Source organism: Chrysochloris asiatica, unplaced genomic scaffold, assembly GCF_000296735.1.
Source record: "Chrysochloris asiatica unplaced genomic scaffold, ChrAsi1.0 scaffold00013, whole genome shotgun sequence".
Taxonomy (NCBI): Eukaryota; Metazoa; Chordata; class Mammalia; order Afrosoricida; family Chrysochloridae; genus Chrysochloris; species Chrysochloris asiatica.
The window spans coordinates 25,165,194-25,181,679 of NW_006408531.1; the positions used below are offsets into that span (position 1 = coordinate 25,165,194).

A 16,486-nucleotide genomic window follows, 5' to 3' on the forward strand; every position below is an offset into this window, starting at 1 on the left:
TCCGAGGAGCAGCTGGTGAGCTTGAACCACCGACTTTGCAGTTCAAACAGCTTTGCAGTCTGACACATTAACCCACAGTGCCACACCAGGACCATCAATTAAGACAATAAATTAGTAAACAACATTTCTTGTTTTAAATGTTTATTGTCTTTTCATTTACCACCAATAATTTATGTAAATTATTCTAGGAAGTTTATTCTTGTCACTGTTCCATTATCAAAGCTTATTGTGATGGAATCTGACGTATGGAATGAAAAATTAGTCACATTTAAGTCATCCTATTTACTTTTATGGCCATGCCATTCTCCACATACATAATGGCCTTCTTAATTATTTCATTTAATACAAACTTAAATTGAAGGAAGTTAAGGATGGAAGATAGGACATTGACCTTCGCTTTGGAATAATTGTGAGGAATGTGGAGGAAAGAAGTCACAAATGCAAATGATGCTGCTAATAAAGAGTGCATCTTTTATGTTTGCAAATTTTAAATTTTCTTTTAACAAAATCACAGCATGTTTGAACTCTCATGTAAATCCTACTTCAAGGATCATCTCTGAGCAATTTAATTCAAACCTTCCTTTGGTAAGCGTGTAGCATCAATGGCAAAGTATTTTTTAGATTCCTGTAAATCTCAAACAGCAGCCTCCTTCCTCAAATACACAGCTTTAATTTGGGATCTGTGAGGTAGAACTGAAAGTCAAGTAAACACAACAAAGAAGTTTACCAAAGATTACTTTTAGAAGCCAGATGCTGTTATGTTTGCAGACTCTCATAATGTGGATCTTAAGCTAAGCTATAGGTATTCTTGGCAACTACAAGAAGCAATTTAAAAGTTCCTCTAAGCTAGAAACAGAAAAAACAGCATAATGCAGAAAATGTGCATTGTTCAGTAAAGAACAAATCACATAAGATTAATTTAATAATGCTCAGAGACCAAATTTCAAACCTTAACAGTAATGTGAGCACTGGAGACAGGCCCAGCCAGATCTCACAGAACTTAACAGATGTACAGAGAATTGCTTTTGGAAACTGTACTATTTCATACCACTAGGGTAACCTTAAGTAAATGACTGTTTCAATGTTCCAATAGCACTTAATTTACTAAAGCAGTAAATTATCCTAACTCTGAAATACCCAAACTGTTTCTGAAGAGCTAAAGCCTATTGCAAATCAGCAGGACCCTTCGTCCTTTAGCTCATGCATTCCTGCCTAGTCTCAAGTTTTAAAACAATGTGTAAAACCAAACATTAACATTTGCCATGAAATTTGAAAATGAAATGCTTTTTGGTATACCCCATGTGTGTTTGACTAAATTCTCATTGGCTACCTAGGGCAGGGTGGGGATGGAATATTAACATTTGATTGTGCCAATTGTGCCAAATATTTACTCACATATGAAAAAAAAAAAGACATTTGAGAATGTTAATGATGAATTAATTCATAGTTGATATCATTGGAATGCTTTAAGCAAGCAATATAAACATGTGCAGTTTTTTTTTTCTAGACCCTACTCCTTATATGGGGAGCATAGTGGCTCTGTAGGATAAGTACTAGACCGTGAACCACAAGGTTAACAGTTTGAGCCCACCAGCCACACCAAAAGCAAAGATGAGACTTTCTGATCTCACAAAGATGTACAGCCCCCAAATCCCAAACAAAGTTGCTATGAGTTTGAACTGATTCCTTGGCACTCACAACAGCAACACTGTGTGTCTGTGTACACTTATATTTATATCATTACTCCCAAGAAGAACTGCAATAAATAGACTAGTGTTTTTCAGATTTACTAAGATTAGGCAGACTTCTGTGTTACAGATATGTGTCTTACATGTGATGGCATTTTTCTTATTTGACATTGTTATTGTTGTACAGTGCCATCGAGTCAATTCCAACCCATAGCGACCCTGCAAGGGTTTCCCAGGAGCAGCTGGTGAGCTTGAACCACCAACCTTGCAGTTCAAACGCTTTGCAAGTCTGACGCATTAATGCAAAGGGTCACACCAGGAATCCTATTTGACATTCGATGCTGCTAATAGGAAGGACATACATGTGCTATCATTATTAGAAAAGAATGAGTACAGCACTTCATGTTTATAAGAGACTTATAACCTAATTACTTGAAACATATTTGAAAACTGGGTGTATACATATTAAGAAACATTAATATCAAAAATATTTTCTTTTAACCTAGGAATTAACAGTAAAAGAACAGGAGAGAGATCACATCCCCACAGTTACTAGGTCATGGATGTAAATGTAGTTTGGTATCTAAGCAGACGCGCTAGTGTCTTGATACACCATTTCTGTCAGTTTCTGGAAATAGCTCTAATTCCAATAGCAATTACTGGTAAAGAATTTAGGCTCAACTATTTAGAAAAGTGGCTTTATTGAATTTACAAACAAGGACCTACAATTTTCTATTTCCTTAGAAAGATATTAAATCAACCAAGCTAAGCATGTCATCATGACTATAATTTATGTGATGTGACATGACAGCTAAGATGAACTGTGGTAATTTGTGAGAGCTTGCAGTATTATTGTAGTATCAAAAATTTATATGGTTCAGTTATTAAGGCAAATTGTTTCATTCACACTGAGATTTCTGACAGTAAACCACCAAGGGCTTCCACATTACATTAAGAAATGTCTTCCATATTCAAACACTTTGCACACCCTGTTACTGTTATTTTGTTCACTGAATGGAAACTGGAGCACAGACAAGCATAGCATTTTGAAGAGAAGATGATCTGTAGGGTAATATGAAATGCTCCATTGTGGGTGCATAGAAGAAGCAGGCCAGGCAGAATAAAGGAAGTTATCTTTAAGAACCAATAACTACAAACAGGATGTTCAAATTCTTTTCTGCGATGCCTTTAATATCCCGTCTGCCTGTTTTCCTTCTGTCAGGTTGATTTTCAGCCAACAGAAAGAAAAACCATATGACCAAGGAAGAAATGATAGAAAAATGTGACAAAAATATTTTTATACAATACTATAATCCTGGTGTGACACTATAGGATTAGCACTGCACTACGAACCACAAGGACAGCAGTTCAAACCCACCAACTGTTGGGAAATTCGACACAGGGTTGCTATGAGTCAGAACTGACTGCACAGCACTTCACAAGAACAACAACAATCTTTAAATAAATTTCACAATACTCAGAAAAATTAGACCTCTAAGATTCATTCAATTTGGACCTTAGACTCTTCTCTGAACTCAGATAAATTCTTTTTTAAAGGCCAGTTTTTTTGTTTTGTTTTGTTTTGTTTCCCTCGATTTTAAACAGTCTTATGGCATACTGGTAGCGTAGTGGTTACGAATCGGGCTGCGAACCTTAAGGTCAGTGGTTCGAAACTACCAGCCGCTCCGCGGGAGAAAGATGAGGCTTTCTACTCCCGTAAAGATTTACACCCTCGGAAACCCTGTACAGGGTCGCTATGGGTCGGACCCGACTCGATGGCACTCAACAACAACAACAAATGGCATACTGGAGTGGCAGTGTAAAAAAAAAAAAACCCACTGGACCACAAGATCGGTTTGAACCACGACATCGGCGGTTCAAAGTCGCCAGCCATTCCTCAGAAACACGACATGGGGTTGCTCGACAGCACTTAACACCAATAACAACTTTAAGTTTTATGTGCTATTTTATTCTTGTTGGGGATAGAGGAGTCTCCTAAGTATAAAAGGACAAAATGGCTTCTTGCCATAAAATGTCTTGCAAATAAAAGTTTAATTAGATTTTTATTACAGCTATTGAATTTTATGGAACATATACTGTCCTTTAAAATACATACTCATTGAAATTGTGTTTTATTCACTTACACATTTTTCATAATAGAATTTAGCAGCCTGTTAAAAATAAGAAACTGGCCACGAGGTTAAAATGTTTCAATCTGCTAAAACTGCCAGTTCACATTCAGTAAATAGCTTATGAACTATTACATTTTTCTAAATCAATATTCATTTACATCCAAGAACACCACTAATTAGAAATATACTTTGATTTGTCAATGAAAGTTTCTTTTAAAAGTAGCATTCTTATTTTTATAGATGAAAACTAGACTTTAAATCCTATCCATTCACTAAGTTTTTTTTGCTGTTGTTCTTTTGAGGTTGTTAAAGCTTCTGGTGAGATGAGGTAATTTGTTATTTGATAAGGAATTAACTCTCACATGACATTCTCATTTAGAATTACTAAATGAAGTTTTGTTCTCAACAATTTGATGTGTAATCTAAAATAAAATATCAAAGAACAAGGCACTTTTCTTGATAGACTTAATTAACTATAGGTAAAAACAAAAACAACAAAAAAAAAACCCCTGCATTACTGAACCTATTGCATTTATTTATCTGTGTATGGTTTTATATTTCTGTGTGGTCTTCAAAAAAACATGTGTTTTCAACCTGGTACATCTTTTAGGTTAACTGTCTCTCCGAGATCCAGAAAATATGGTGTTTACATAAGCTTCATGGCAAGCACTAAGTTAGTTATGTAATAATTATGAATTCCAATTTACTATGAGACAAGGGATCATGAGAAACAGACACAGATGAGGAAAACTTCAATAAATATTCACTACAGACAACTCTAGAAAAACTGCTATTTCAAGTAAGCACAAGAATTTCTTCCACACCATAAACAGGTACCTGTTTATCACACCAAACATCCTAGAAACTACATTTATTCATTCATTCAAATGTTTGCACAGATTGTCAAGAGGCTTGACTAGCGATGTTGGGCCCTAATCTCACTGTACACATACCAGAAGTCTTCAAAAACTCTGTGAAAATAGCCTATTATTTTCTACTCTATTTTCCATGAATTTTTTAATGCCCCTTATATACTTCATCCTAGGAACACCAGCGAAACACTAAACTGGAAGGGCTCAGGCAATCCAATATAGGACGTATTTAATGACATCTTTCTTTTTAAAAATTGTAAATAAAAACTATTTTCATAATTGGTCTCTTAAGGCAAACTGGCAAAAAGCAAGCAAATATGGACCTACTTTGTTTCCCAAATACAGAGCAGGCGCGCTCCAGTAGTAGTTTTGGGCCAAGGTTTGTCGAGCCTCTGCGTTATTGACACTGATCTGTTGAGGTGCATCCAAGTCATTCTGCTGAGGAGCCATTTGGATTCTGCCAGAGATGTCAGTCAGATACCAGCCACTCATGTCTTGTATCTTGAAGAAAACAGAAGTATCATTAGCTGGGCTAGAGGAGGGGAGCCATCAGCAACCCTTTGTCTTTCATATTCTATGTGGTGTCCCTATTCTTGGAGACAAAAAAAAAAAAAAAAAAAAAATCAAGAAAAATTAGAAAAATATAATTAAATTTAGCATATGTACTCCTGTTGGCCCCCATTGTTTATTTTTTCCTTATATATTATATAAACAGTAGTACAAATAATCTGTTTTTATTGATCCAATGACTTAAAAAACATTGTGCTTCCAAATATCATTTTCAAAATAAATATATTCAGCTACAAAATGATTATAAAGTCATATAATGTATAAACTAGTTTAATTTCAATTTTTTTCATTCCATTTGCAATTTCCTTTGGTTTATGAAACATTTCCTAAAGTTGTTACATATATATTTATCAAGCAGAGAAAGAAAGAAAAAATGCAAGTGCCTGGCAGATAGCGTTTCATTTACTATTCCCTTCCTACCTATTTATTTTAATTTCAATTTTGTGTCTTCAGGACATTTGAGTGTACCAGGCTTCTGCTATGGCCACATGTCTCAATATTGTACCTATTCCTTCCGTAAGGATCAGAAGTGTTCTGTGCACACATAGTTCATAACTTTGTCCCAGAAAAAAGAAAGAATTTTAACAGAGGAATAAGGGTAGTCATGAAGAACCTGTACATAGACTAAGAGGCAGTCATTCAAATAGAGCAAGGGTATATTGAATGCTTTGAAAATCAGAAAAGTTGTGCCTAAGTGCTATATCCTTTCACCATATTTATTCAAGTTATATGCTGAACAAATAACCTGAGAAACTGGATTATATGAAGAAGAACATGACATCAGGATTGAAGAAAGAGTCATTAACAACCTGTGATATGCAGATGACACAACCTTGCTTACTGAAAGCAAAGAGGAATTGAAATGCTTTCTGGTGAAGATCAAGCCTTCAATATGGAGTATAGCTCAATGTAAAGAGAACAAAATTCCTCACAACTAGGCCAAAAAATAACATCATGATAAGTGGAGAAAAGAATGAAGTTGCTAAGACTTCAATTTGTTTGGATCTACAATCAACGTTCATGGAAGCAACAGTCAAGAAATTAAATGACATACTGTGCCACGCAAATCAGCTGTAAAAGAGTTCTGTAAAGTGTTCAAGAGAAAAGGTGTTAGTTTGAAGACTAAAGGGTGCCTGACCCAAGCCAAGATATTTTGAATCACTTCATATGCATCTGAAAGTTGGATAATGAATAAGGAAGAGCATAGAAGAATTGATGCATTTTAACTATGGTGTTTGTTAAGAATATTGAAAGTACCATGGACTGGCAGAACAAATTTGTCTTAGAAGAAGTATAGCCAGAATGATCCTTAAAATAAAGGATGGCAAGATTTTATCTGTCATTCTTTGGACATATCATGAGGGATCAGTCCTTGGAGAAAGACCACATGCTTGGAAAAGTGTAAGGTCAGCAAAAAAGAAGACCCTCAACAAGACAGATTGACACAGTAGCAAAAATAATGGGCTCAAACATAAAAACAGTTGTAAGGATGATGCAGGACCAGGCTGTGTTTCTTTCTGTTGTGCATAGGGTTGCTGAGAGTCTGAACTGCTATTCCATCTATACACTTCAATTCAGGGAAAGCATGCAATGACTATTCTAATTTAAACGGTCTCACTTGTTCAAGACAGAACACTAGCTAGTGTCGTTTAGAACTTGCATAAGCATACAAGGCAGTTGTGAGCTTGCAGGTCTTGCAGGTGGTGGAAGAAGAATGGTAATGATGACAATCATGTTTCAGAAATATTTTTTTAATTTCTTCCCAAATGGGTCAGGTTAAGGACAAAATCTAGTAAAGAAAATATGGAAGTATAAAGGTGAACAGCACTTTGATTACTCTCAAGTATAAGGACCACCTGAAAGGCACATGTCAGGAGGGACCAATCCCTAGAGAAGGAAATCATGCTTGGTAAAGTGGAGAGCCAGCAAAAGTCAAATCTAAAAGTAAGATATTTGACATAATGTACGTAAAGGTTTAAATTTAGATAACAGCCTAAAAGTACAGTAGAAATTACTCTTGTATGTCAGAGTGTACTTAAAAGTCACATAGACAAAGAGATAATTTTATAACTAACTTTAGTTAGCTGATTAAAACTGACAGGGGAAACATTTTGGAGGATGTTGGTAAGGGCTGTTGAGTTGGTTCTGACATATAGTGACCCTGTATAGTGTTTCCAAAGAACATCTGGTAAGTTCAAACCACAACATTGCAACCCAGTGCTTTATCTCACAGCACTACACCAGATGATTCAAATAGATATCTTTGCAAAATGTAAATCTAATTGTGTTACTCCCCATCATGAAATCCTTAAACGATTCTATAACATTGAGTATAGCATCCTCAGCCCTGTGTGGCACGGTGTCTCATTCTCTTGCTAAGCTTCTCTTTCTGTAGCATACTTATGCCACTTGTAGGGCACTCTTAAGTTCCAGCCACAGAAACTAGGTATTTGAAATTTTACAAAGGTCTTATTTGCCTCTCATATTTTGTCCAGAAGGAAAAGAGGCTGGGGAATGGAATAGTGAGACGAAGTAGAAAGGTAATCATGCTTATGTTGGAGTAAGAAACACGCAGTATCCAGTAAACACTTGAAGTAATATGAAAACTTTCAAATTAAGAATGAAGATGCTGTCAAAATTTAGTGATCCATTTTAACAATGAAAGAGCCCAAGTAACTTCAAATTATAACAAGAAACTGATGAGTAACAGACAGTATGAATATAGATATATATAGATGAAAATATTTTCTTCACCTGGGTATAATAGTCAGTGGTGAAATGAGAAATGCAATTCTTCAAATAACAATTTGATGCTTTTTCTATTGAAATATCTCTCCTTTTGGTCAAAACAACATTCATTTCATTACTATTTCACACACTGATCATGAACACTTTTTAAAAAAGACTAGTGATTCCAGCCAACACACTGTTATGGATAAAATCTTACAGCCCTTGAGCAAAGACATAAATACCATTTTTGCTCATTTTAAGTAGACACTCGCTACAAGATAGAAAAACAAAAACAAAAACAAAAAAACAAACCTTAACAAAAGAAATTGGCAACAGTAGCAAAAAGAAAAAGCCTGTGAAGCTATGTTCAACACTGAAAGCTGTTACTTACATTGCCATAGGTCCAGTATGAACTCTGGCATCTGTTTGAAATCCCTGAACAGAAACACTCATCACAACCTTTATGGTTATCCTCTTGCAAATTGAAGAAGCCGGGTTTGCAACGACTGCAGTCTCCTCCTTCAACATTCTCCTACAAGAACAGATATGTTAGAAATAAGCAGTAGTATCTTTCAAAATTAAGTTTTCTTGTCCTGGTGTGGCGCTGTGAGCTAATGCTGCAAAGTCATTTTAACTGCTGGTCGGTGGTTCAAGCTCACCAGCTGCTCCTTGGAAAACCTATACATGGTTGCTATGGGTGGGACTCGCCTCGACAACACTTAACAATAACAACAACAATCTCTATATAGGGAAAATGTTCACTTTACGGTCTTCCTTTTACCTTCTCAATAATCACTTTAAAAGTATAATGATTTTAATACATTCAGCTCAAAAACTCTATTAAACTAACTTCTTCCTAATCAGAATTGTGGAAAATAAGTTTGTATGGTAATCTGTTGTATTGAGAGTTACAATTTTGATCATCATCGTCTAGGTCATAACTGTAGAGTCAATGTCATGAAGTTGAATACATTAGGCTAAGACTAAGTGGTGAATTCAGTTCATTATTTATTAGCAAAGTCTTCATTAAATTTTTGTTAAGATCCTAATCTAAGATGACACACATATGACAAATTTAAAAGCATTGACCTAATACATGAATGCATAACACTGATATTATAAAGTCTCTAAAATATTTTTCACATTAAACATTTAACATACATACACTTGAGGCAAGCATGAGAAGCTAACAGATAGAGAAAATGGATATAAGTCTTAGCATTTCCCTGTCCAGCTTAAGTAGAAAGGAGAAATGATTCCTTTGCTAACTTTCATAGTGTTGCCTTTTATGCAGTAATTCATGGGAAAAAATGATTCTCATTTGCTAACAATTTTCAGATTGTCTGAATTAATTCTTGTCCCAGTATACTGAAAAATTAGTTGTTTATAAGTGGGTGTGTGGTACAGTAAGATAAAGCATTGAACTACAAATTTGGTTTGAACGACAAGGCTGGCAGTTCAAATTCACAAGCCACTCCTTGGAAATGCCATACACGGTGGCTGTGAGACAAAACCAATTCTAAGGCACTTAAAAACATGAATGGGTGATATGTATATAAATTCTGTCCTCCTCAAAATATACATCAACTTGACTGGGCTAAGATTCTCAGTATTATGTAATCATACACCATTTTGTGATGTGACATAATTACCCCCTATCAAATTGATTACATCTGCTGAAAGAGATGATAAAAAAGCTCCACAACCTCAGTGAAAACAAGGCCAGGAGCAGAATGTGGAACAGACCATCAATTACTCATATGCAAATTCAAACTGAAGCTGAAGAAAATGAAAACATGTCCATGAGAGCCAAAATATGACCTTGACTATATCCCACCTGAATTTAGAGATCATCTGAAGAACGGATTTCATACATTAAACACTAAAGACCGAAGACCAGAAGAGTTGTGGGATGACATCAAGAACATCATATATGAAGAAATCAAAAAGTCATTAAGAACAAAAGAAAGAAGGAAAAGGTAAAAAAGGATGTCAGCAGACACACTGAAATTTGCTCTGCAGCATAGAGATGGTAAATCAAATGGAAGATAAAGGAGGTCCAAGAGCTGAACAGAAAATTTCAAAGATCAGCTAGAGAAGATAAAGCCAAATATTACAATAAAATGTGCAAAGATCTTGAATCACAAAATGAAAAAGGAAGAACACGCTCAGCATTTCTGAAGCTGGGGATCTGATGCAAAAATTCAAACCTTGACTTTCACTATTGAACGATTCTTCGGGAAAATTATTGAATGATGCAGAAAGCATCAAGAGAAGATGGAAGGAATACACAGAGTCTCTGTACCAAAAGGAAATGGCTAATGTTCAATCTTTTCAAGAGGCAGCATATGATTATGAGCCAACGATATTGAAGGAGGAAGTCCAAGGTGCATTGAAGGAATTGGCAAAGAACAAGGCACCAGCAACTGATGGAATAAAAATTGAAATCTTTCAAGAAAGTGAAGTGGCACAAGAGGCACTCACTCATCTCTGCCAAGAAATTTGGAAGACAACTATCTGGCCAACTGATTGGAAGAGATCCATATTTGTGCCCATTCCAAAGAGAGGTGACCCAATGGAATGCAGAAATCATTGGACAATCTCTTTGATATCCCATGTGAGTAATGTTTTGCTAAAGGTAATACAGAAACGGCTATAATCATACATTGACAGAGAACTTCCAGAGGTTCAAGCCGGATTCAGAAGAGGCTGTGTAATGAGGGATATCATTGCTGATATCCAATGGATCTTGGCTGAAACCAGAGAATACCAGAAAGATGTTTACCTTTGCTTTACTGACTACGCAAGGCTTTCGATTGTGTGGATCATGACAAGCTATGGACAACACTGTGAAGTATGAGTATTCCAGAACACTTAATTGTGCTCATGAGGAATCTGTACCTGGACCAAGAGGCAGTTGTTCAAACAGAACAAGGGAACACTGAAAGGTTTAAAGTTAAAAAAAAAAGTTGTGCGACAAGGCTGTATTCTTTCACCATATTTATCAAACCTGTATGCTGAGCAAATAATCTGAGAAGCTAGGTTATATGAAGAAAAACATGGCATTAGGATTGGAGGAAGACTCATTAATAACGTGTGATATGCAGATGATATAACCTTGCTTGCTAAAAGTGAAGAGGACTTAAAACATTTACTGATGAAGATCAAAGAGCACAGCCTTCGGTATGGATTATATCTCAATGTAAAAAAAAACAAAAATCCTCACCACTGGACCAATAAACAACATTGTTATCAATGGAGAAAAGATTGAAGTTGTCAAGGACTTCATTATTCTTGGATCAACTATCAACACTCATAGAAGCAGCAGTCAAGATATCAAAAGACATTATATATTGCTTTAGGCAAATCTGCTGAACAAGACATTTTTAAAGTGTTGAAGAGTAAAGATGTCAGCTAGAGGACTAAGGTGCTCCTGACCCAAGTCATGGTATTTTCAATAACCTCATATGCATGTGAAAGTTGGACAGTGAATAAGGAAGACCATAGAAGAATTGATGCTTTTGAGTTATGGTGTTGGAGGAGAATACTGAAAGTGCCATGGTCTGCCAAAAGAACCAATAGATCCATTTTGGAAGAAGTGCAGCCAGAGTGCTCCTTGGAGCTCAAGATGGCCAAACTTCGTCTCTCATACTTTGGACATATTGTCAGGAGGGACTAGTCGCTGGAGAAGGATATCATGTTTGGTAAGGTGGAGGGTCAGAGAAAAAGAGGAAGACCCCCAACAAGATGTATTGGCCAGGTGGCAGCATCGATGGACTCAATCGTGGCAACAGTAGTGAGGCTGGCCCAGGATTTGGCAGTGTTCCGTTCTGCTGTGCATAAGGTCACTATGGGTCTGTGCTGACTCAATGACACCTAACAACAACAACTTGTATTGTGAATCCCTACCTTATGATGGTAATGAGGCAGGAGTGGAGGTCTTTATGTCAGTGAGGCAGGATGTATTCTATAGGGTTAGGTTGTATTTTGAGTTACTCTTTTGTGACAGAAAAGGGACTAAGCAAGCAAACAGAGATTAGAGGGATCTACTACCACCAAGAACTGGGAGCAAAGCATGTGATTTTGACCCAAGGGAAGCTGAGAACCTAACAGATCCCGGGGAAAGTTGCTGACAAGGCTGTTCTTTCACAGCTGACTGAGAAGAAATAAACCTTTCACTAGAGGTAACATCCTGAAAGAATGAATTTCTGTTTCTTAAAACTTGTTAGATTTCTATTACAGCAGCACTAGATAATGAAGACAAAGGGTTTACAATATGAATTTATGACTATAAATGCTGACTATATACATATTTTTTTAATTGAAAGAGTATAATCTCTCAATTTGTTGTTGTTGTTGTTAAGTGCATTTGAATCAGTTCCGACTAATAGTAACCCTGAATAGGGTTTCGCAGAAGCAGCTGGTGAGCTTGAACCACCTACCTTGCAATTCAAACCAACCTTGTAATACAGCGCATTAACCCACAGTGCCACAGCAGAACCTCTCAAATTAGAGGGTGGCTAGGATTCCTGGTGTGGCGCTGTGGGTTAATATGTCAGACTGCAAAGCTATTTGAACTGTTAGGGCAGCAGTTCAAGCTCACCAGCTGCTCATCAGAAACCCTATACAGAGTCGCTATGGGTTGGAATCACCTCGACAGCACTTAACAACAGTCTTATCTAAAGGGATCCTGGTGGCATAGTGGATTATGAGCTGGACTGTTAACTGCAAGTTCAGCAGTTTGAAAATATCAGCTGCTCATAGGAATAAAGATGAGGCTTTCTTCTTTCATAATAATTTATAGCTTCAGATATCCTATACAGGGTCACTATGAGTCGGAACTGACTCAGTGACACACAACGACCACCACCATCACCTGTCTTACCTAATTGCACCGAAATGACACTCCCTGGTATCCAAGAAACAGATTCTCAAATTTATTAGAATAAACAACAACAATAAAATTACCCTTGTATCTCAGAGACAAATTGGTTTGAAATATTCTTTTTGGCTATTAATTTTTATAACTATGATAAATTTAGAACTTTAACCACTCTACATTGGTGGGGGTCTAAATGAAAAGATGTTGTAGACATGTTTCATTTGTTACACTTTCATATCCTGGAAAGTAAACAAATAGCTATATTACCATTAACTTTCTGGTTGGTTATATTTTAAAGACAGATTTCAGATATTTTGAGATGATAGATTTCATCAAAACTAATCATACTCATTTCAGACCTATGGTGACAAATTCCCAAAGCACTGAAGTGGAGAGCATCTTCAGAAGAATACAAAGGCAGGAAAGATGAAACCGATCCATAATTATAATTTAGCTTATTCCACTGAGGACACAGCACAGATGTTCTGTACACTGTGTTCTAATGTGCTTGGTCTAATCCACTATTCATTAACTCTAATTTGAAAGCTTCTAATACCACTTTTCTGAGACATACTGAATGCAACAATTAGGAATTTTTAGACATCAGGTATCTTTTCCTTAACTCTATTTTAGCCTAGTAATATGACCTTGAAAAATTATGTTGAATAATTACAATATTCAATTTAATTTAATAACCTTAAGTAATACATTAGGATAGCAATTCAAGGGAATAAAAAGATGGATGGGTCAAAGTCTCTTGTCTTTGAAAGCAAACAACTAGTTTAGTAAAATGATACATTTTTAGTAAAATGATACAGTCAACTATAATGCAAGGTGAAGAAAGTGCATCTCAGAAACAAAGTGAATTATGATATCACCGAGAAGGAGTATTAATTTCTACTATGAAATCTCAGCAAACGTTATGAAAGGAGTGAAATTTGATCTAAACCCTGAAGCAAGGAATACAAATTCAATATTCCAGAGATGGGGGGAGGAACCATGTTAGCACAGATAATGGGAAAAAGAAATAATTCTAAAATTAGAAAGTTCACTCATAATTTATTCTTTCATAAATATGAGTCGAATACTTCCTATATAAGCTAGGGATTTCATATAATACTTGGGAGCTAGAGCCCTAGCCCTCAGATAATTAGCCTGTATGGTTACCCTAAAAAATAAACCTATTCCTAAAGGAATTAGTAAGTGACTAAAGGTTATTCAGCAAGGGATAAGCCAACAGTACTCTACTTGAAGCAATTAAATTGTCAGTAGCAGGTAAAATGTATATGAAATGTGTGAGATTGGAACAAAAGAAACTTTTATTACCATAGTAACAATGATAGGATGTCTACACCTATAAAAATAGGTTAGCCAAGTGGTAGTTCTACTCTGCTTCTGGTGACAGATCTTTGAGCCAAAATAATTTAAACCTGTTACAAGCCCTCAAAATAATCATGTTATTCCTCCTCAAGTCCCATTGATGTCAACCCTAGAAACAACTAATTATCATCCTTTATGGCATTTTCATAAACCTTATATAACGTTGCATAGAATAGCAGCTTAATGCCACCATTTTAACTTTCTAGAGTATTACTTTTTAGCTATTAGTCTATTCCAGACTTCGTTACCTTTGTTTTTGGATTTTTTTTTTTTTTTTTAGTGATTCGTAGTTCCTGATCATTTCAATTAATTTGATCTAAAAGTTCTAAGTTTTGATTTTTCCCAGACTTGTTGGCTGCCAACAAAAGGGTTGGAGGTTAGAGTCCACCTAAAGTTCTCTATCTCATAAGAAAAGTGAACTCCCCAAAAAGAAGGTATCTATCTCCAAAAAATCTAACCCCCCCAAAAAGAAAATCAACTATTGAAAACCATATGGTGCACAGTTTTACTCTGACATACATAAGGTCACAATGAGTCTGTATCAATCAATGGCAACTGGATAATGAATAAATATGGTAAATATAGTATATACTTGTTTGTCTGTCTTAGACTCTTGAGACTGGTGGGAAGAAAGAAAATCAAGGAGAAAATATGTTTGACTTACTAGAATTGTACTTTCTGAATTTATCTTAACACACAGAATACTAACTATGATGGTGATGGTGGTGGTGGTGTGCCACAGAGCCAGTTCCAACTCATAGCAACCCTACACAGGGTTTCTGAGGCTGTGAGTCTTTACGGGAGCAGAAATCCTCACTTTCTTCTGTAGAATGGTTGGTAGCTTCAAACTGCTGACCTGGAGGTTAGTAGGTTAGTAGCCCAACTTATAACTGCTACGCTACCAGAGTTCCTTAGAATACGAACTAGGGGGTTCAGATCCTACTTGTTCTTTCCTATTCCAAACTTCCTGGGAAGAACCCATGTTTAAGTGCTATGCAAGTAATTTCTTTCTTACAGTAAAATATTTCAAGTGTTTTCTTTTTTAATATTTAATTTTAAAACTATAGAAAATAATAATTTGATATTAAATACATTTTATATATTTTAGACCGGCACAATTCAAAACACAGAATTATAGTGTTCCAGGATCTGTATGTGCACCTACATAAAGACAAGTATTAATCTACTTTCTATTTGTTTGCTAATAGGTATCATCTTGGCAATATGAATACCTATTCTTTCTGTGATTTCCCAGGTGAATAATTGCTTTTTCAAACTTCCTCTGATCCATCAAACACTGCCATCTTTGATTCAACCCTTGGTCATATATCTGATTCATTCTTAGAAGAGATGTTGATATGAATGATCCAGGACTTAACTTTTCAATACTCAAGTTTTAAAATGAACCATAGGCTTTCTGGGTTAGGAAATTTAACTTCCTTAGCTATCACTATTAAGATATGAACAAATGTTCTTCACATTATTATATTTACTTTATTTCTTATTATTCCTTTACTCTCTATATTAATTATTCACTCATCAAGTCATAGCCAAATTACAATAAATAAGGCATTATATGAGATGCAGGAAAGAGCATAAAAATATTCTCAAAAGGCTTATAGCAAATTAAGTAAGAGAAGTATATAACAAATATAATACAAGATAAAAGGAAGTACTATTTTAGGAAGGGTACAGAGAATTTGCTTTGATTACTACAGAAGGCTCATCACAAGAATCCCCCATTACCCTGCAAAAGACAGAAAAGCCAGGGGTTGAGAATAAAATACAGATCCCTAGGCTTGTGTGATTAAATTAGGCTGTATAGCACTGTCCTTTCCTACTAGTTTGTTTCCAGAAAGAAGGAAACAGATGCCTTAGAGTCAACTCCAACTCATAAGGACTCATGTGTGTCAGGATAGAACTGTGCTCCACAAGATTTTCAATGGCTGATTATTTTCATAGAAGATCACCAAAACTTTATTTTGGGTGGACAAAAATTCCAACTTTTCAATTAGTAGCCAAGTATGTTAACTGTTTGCACCATCAAAGGATTTCCAAGAAAAAATAAATATCTCTTAAAAGTCATACATTATAATAAAGAAATTTAAAATAGTTATATGCAAAGAGTAACATCCATTTTTATCTTATTATTAATATGCTTCTTCAGGGCAGAGATCAGATCTTATATCATGTTACCATCCAACTTAGTCTCTAAAATATATATGCAAATAT

At 35.6% G+C, this 16,486-nt stretch overlaps 1 protein-coding gene across 1 annotated transcript in view; it reads right to left on the reverse strand.

Moving 5' to 3' along the window:
* The window catches only part of LAMA2 (laminin, alpha 2), a 747,229-nt gene that overhangs the window by 501,921 nt on the left and 228,822 nt on the right, over positions 1 to 16,486 (reverse strand). Inside the window, exons 11-12 of the mRNA XM_006834727.1 lie at positions 8,384 to 8,524; positions 5,020 to 5,193 (exon numbers count right to left, since the gene is read on the reverse strand). Coding sequence (XP_006834790.1) covers positions 5,020 to 5,193; positions 8,384 to 8,524 — 315 coding nt within the window. The remainder of the gene's footprint in view (positions 1 to 5,019; positions 5,194 to 8,383; positions 8,525 to 16,486) is intronic.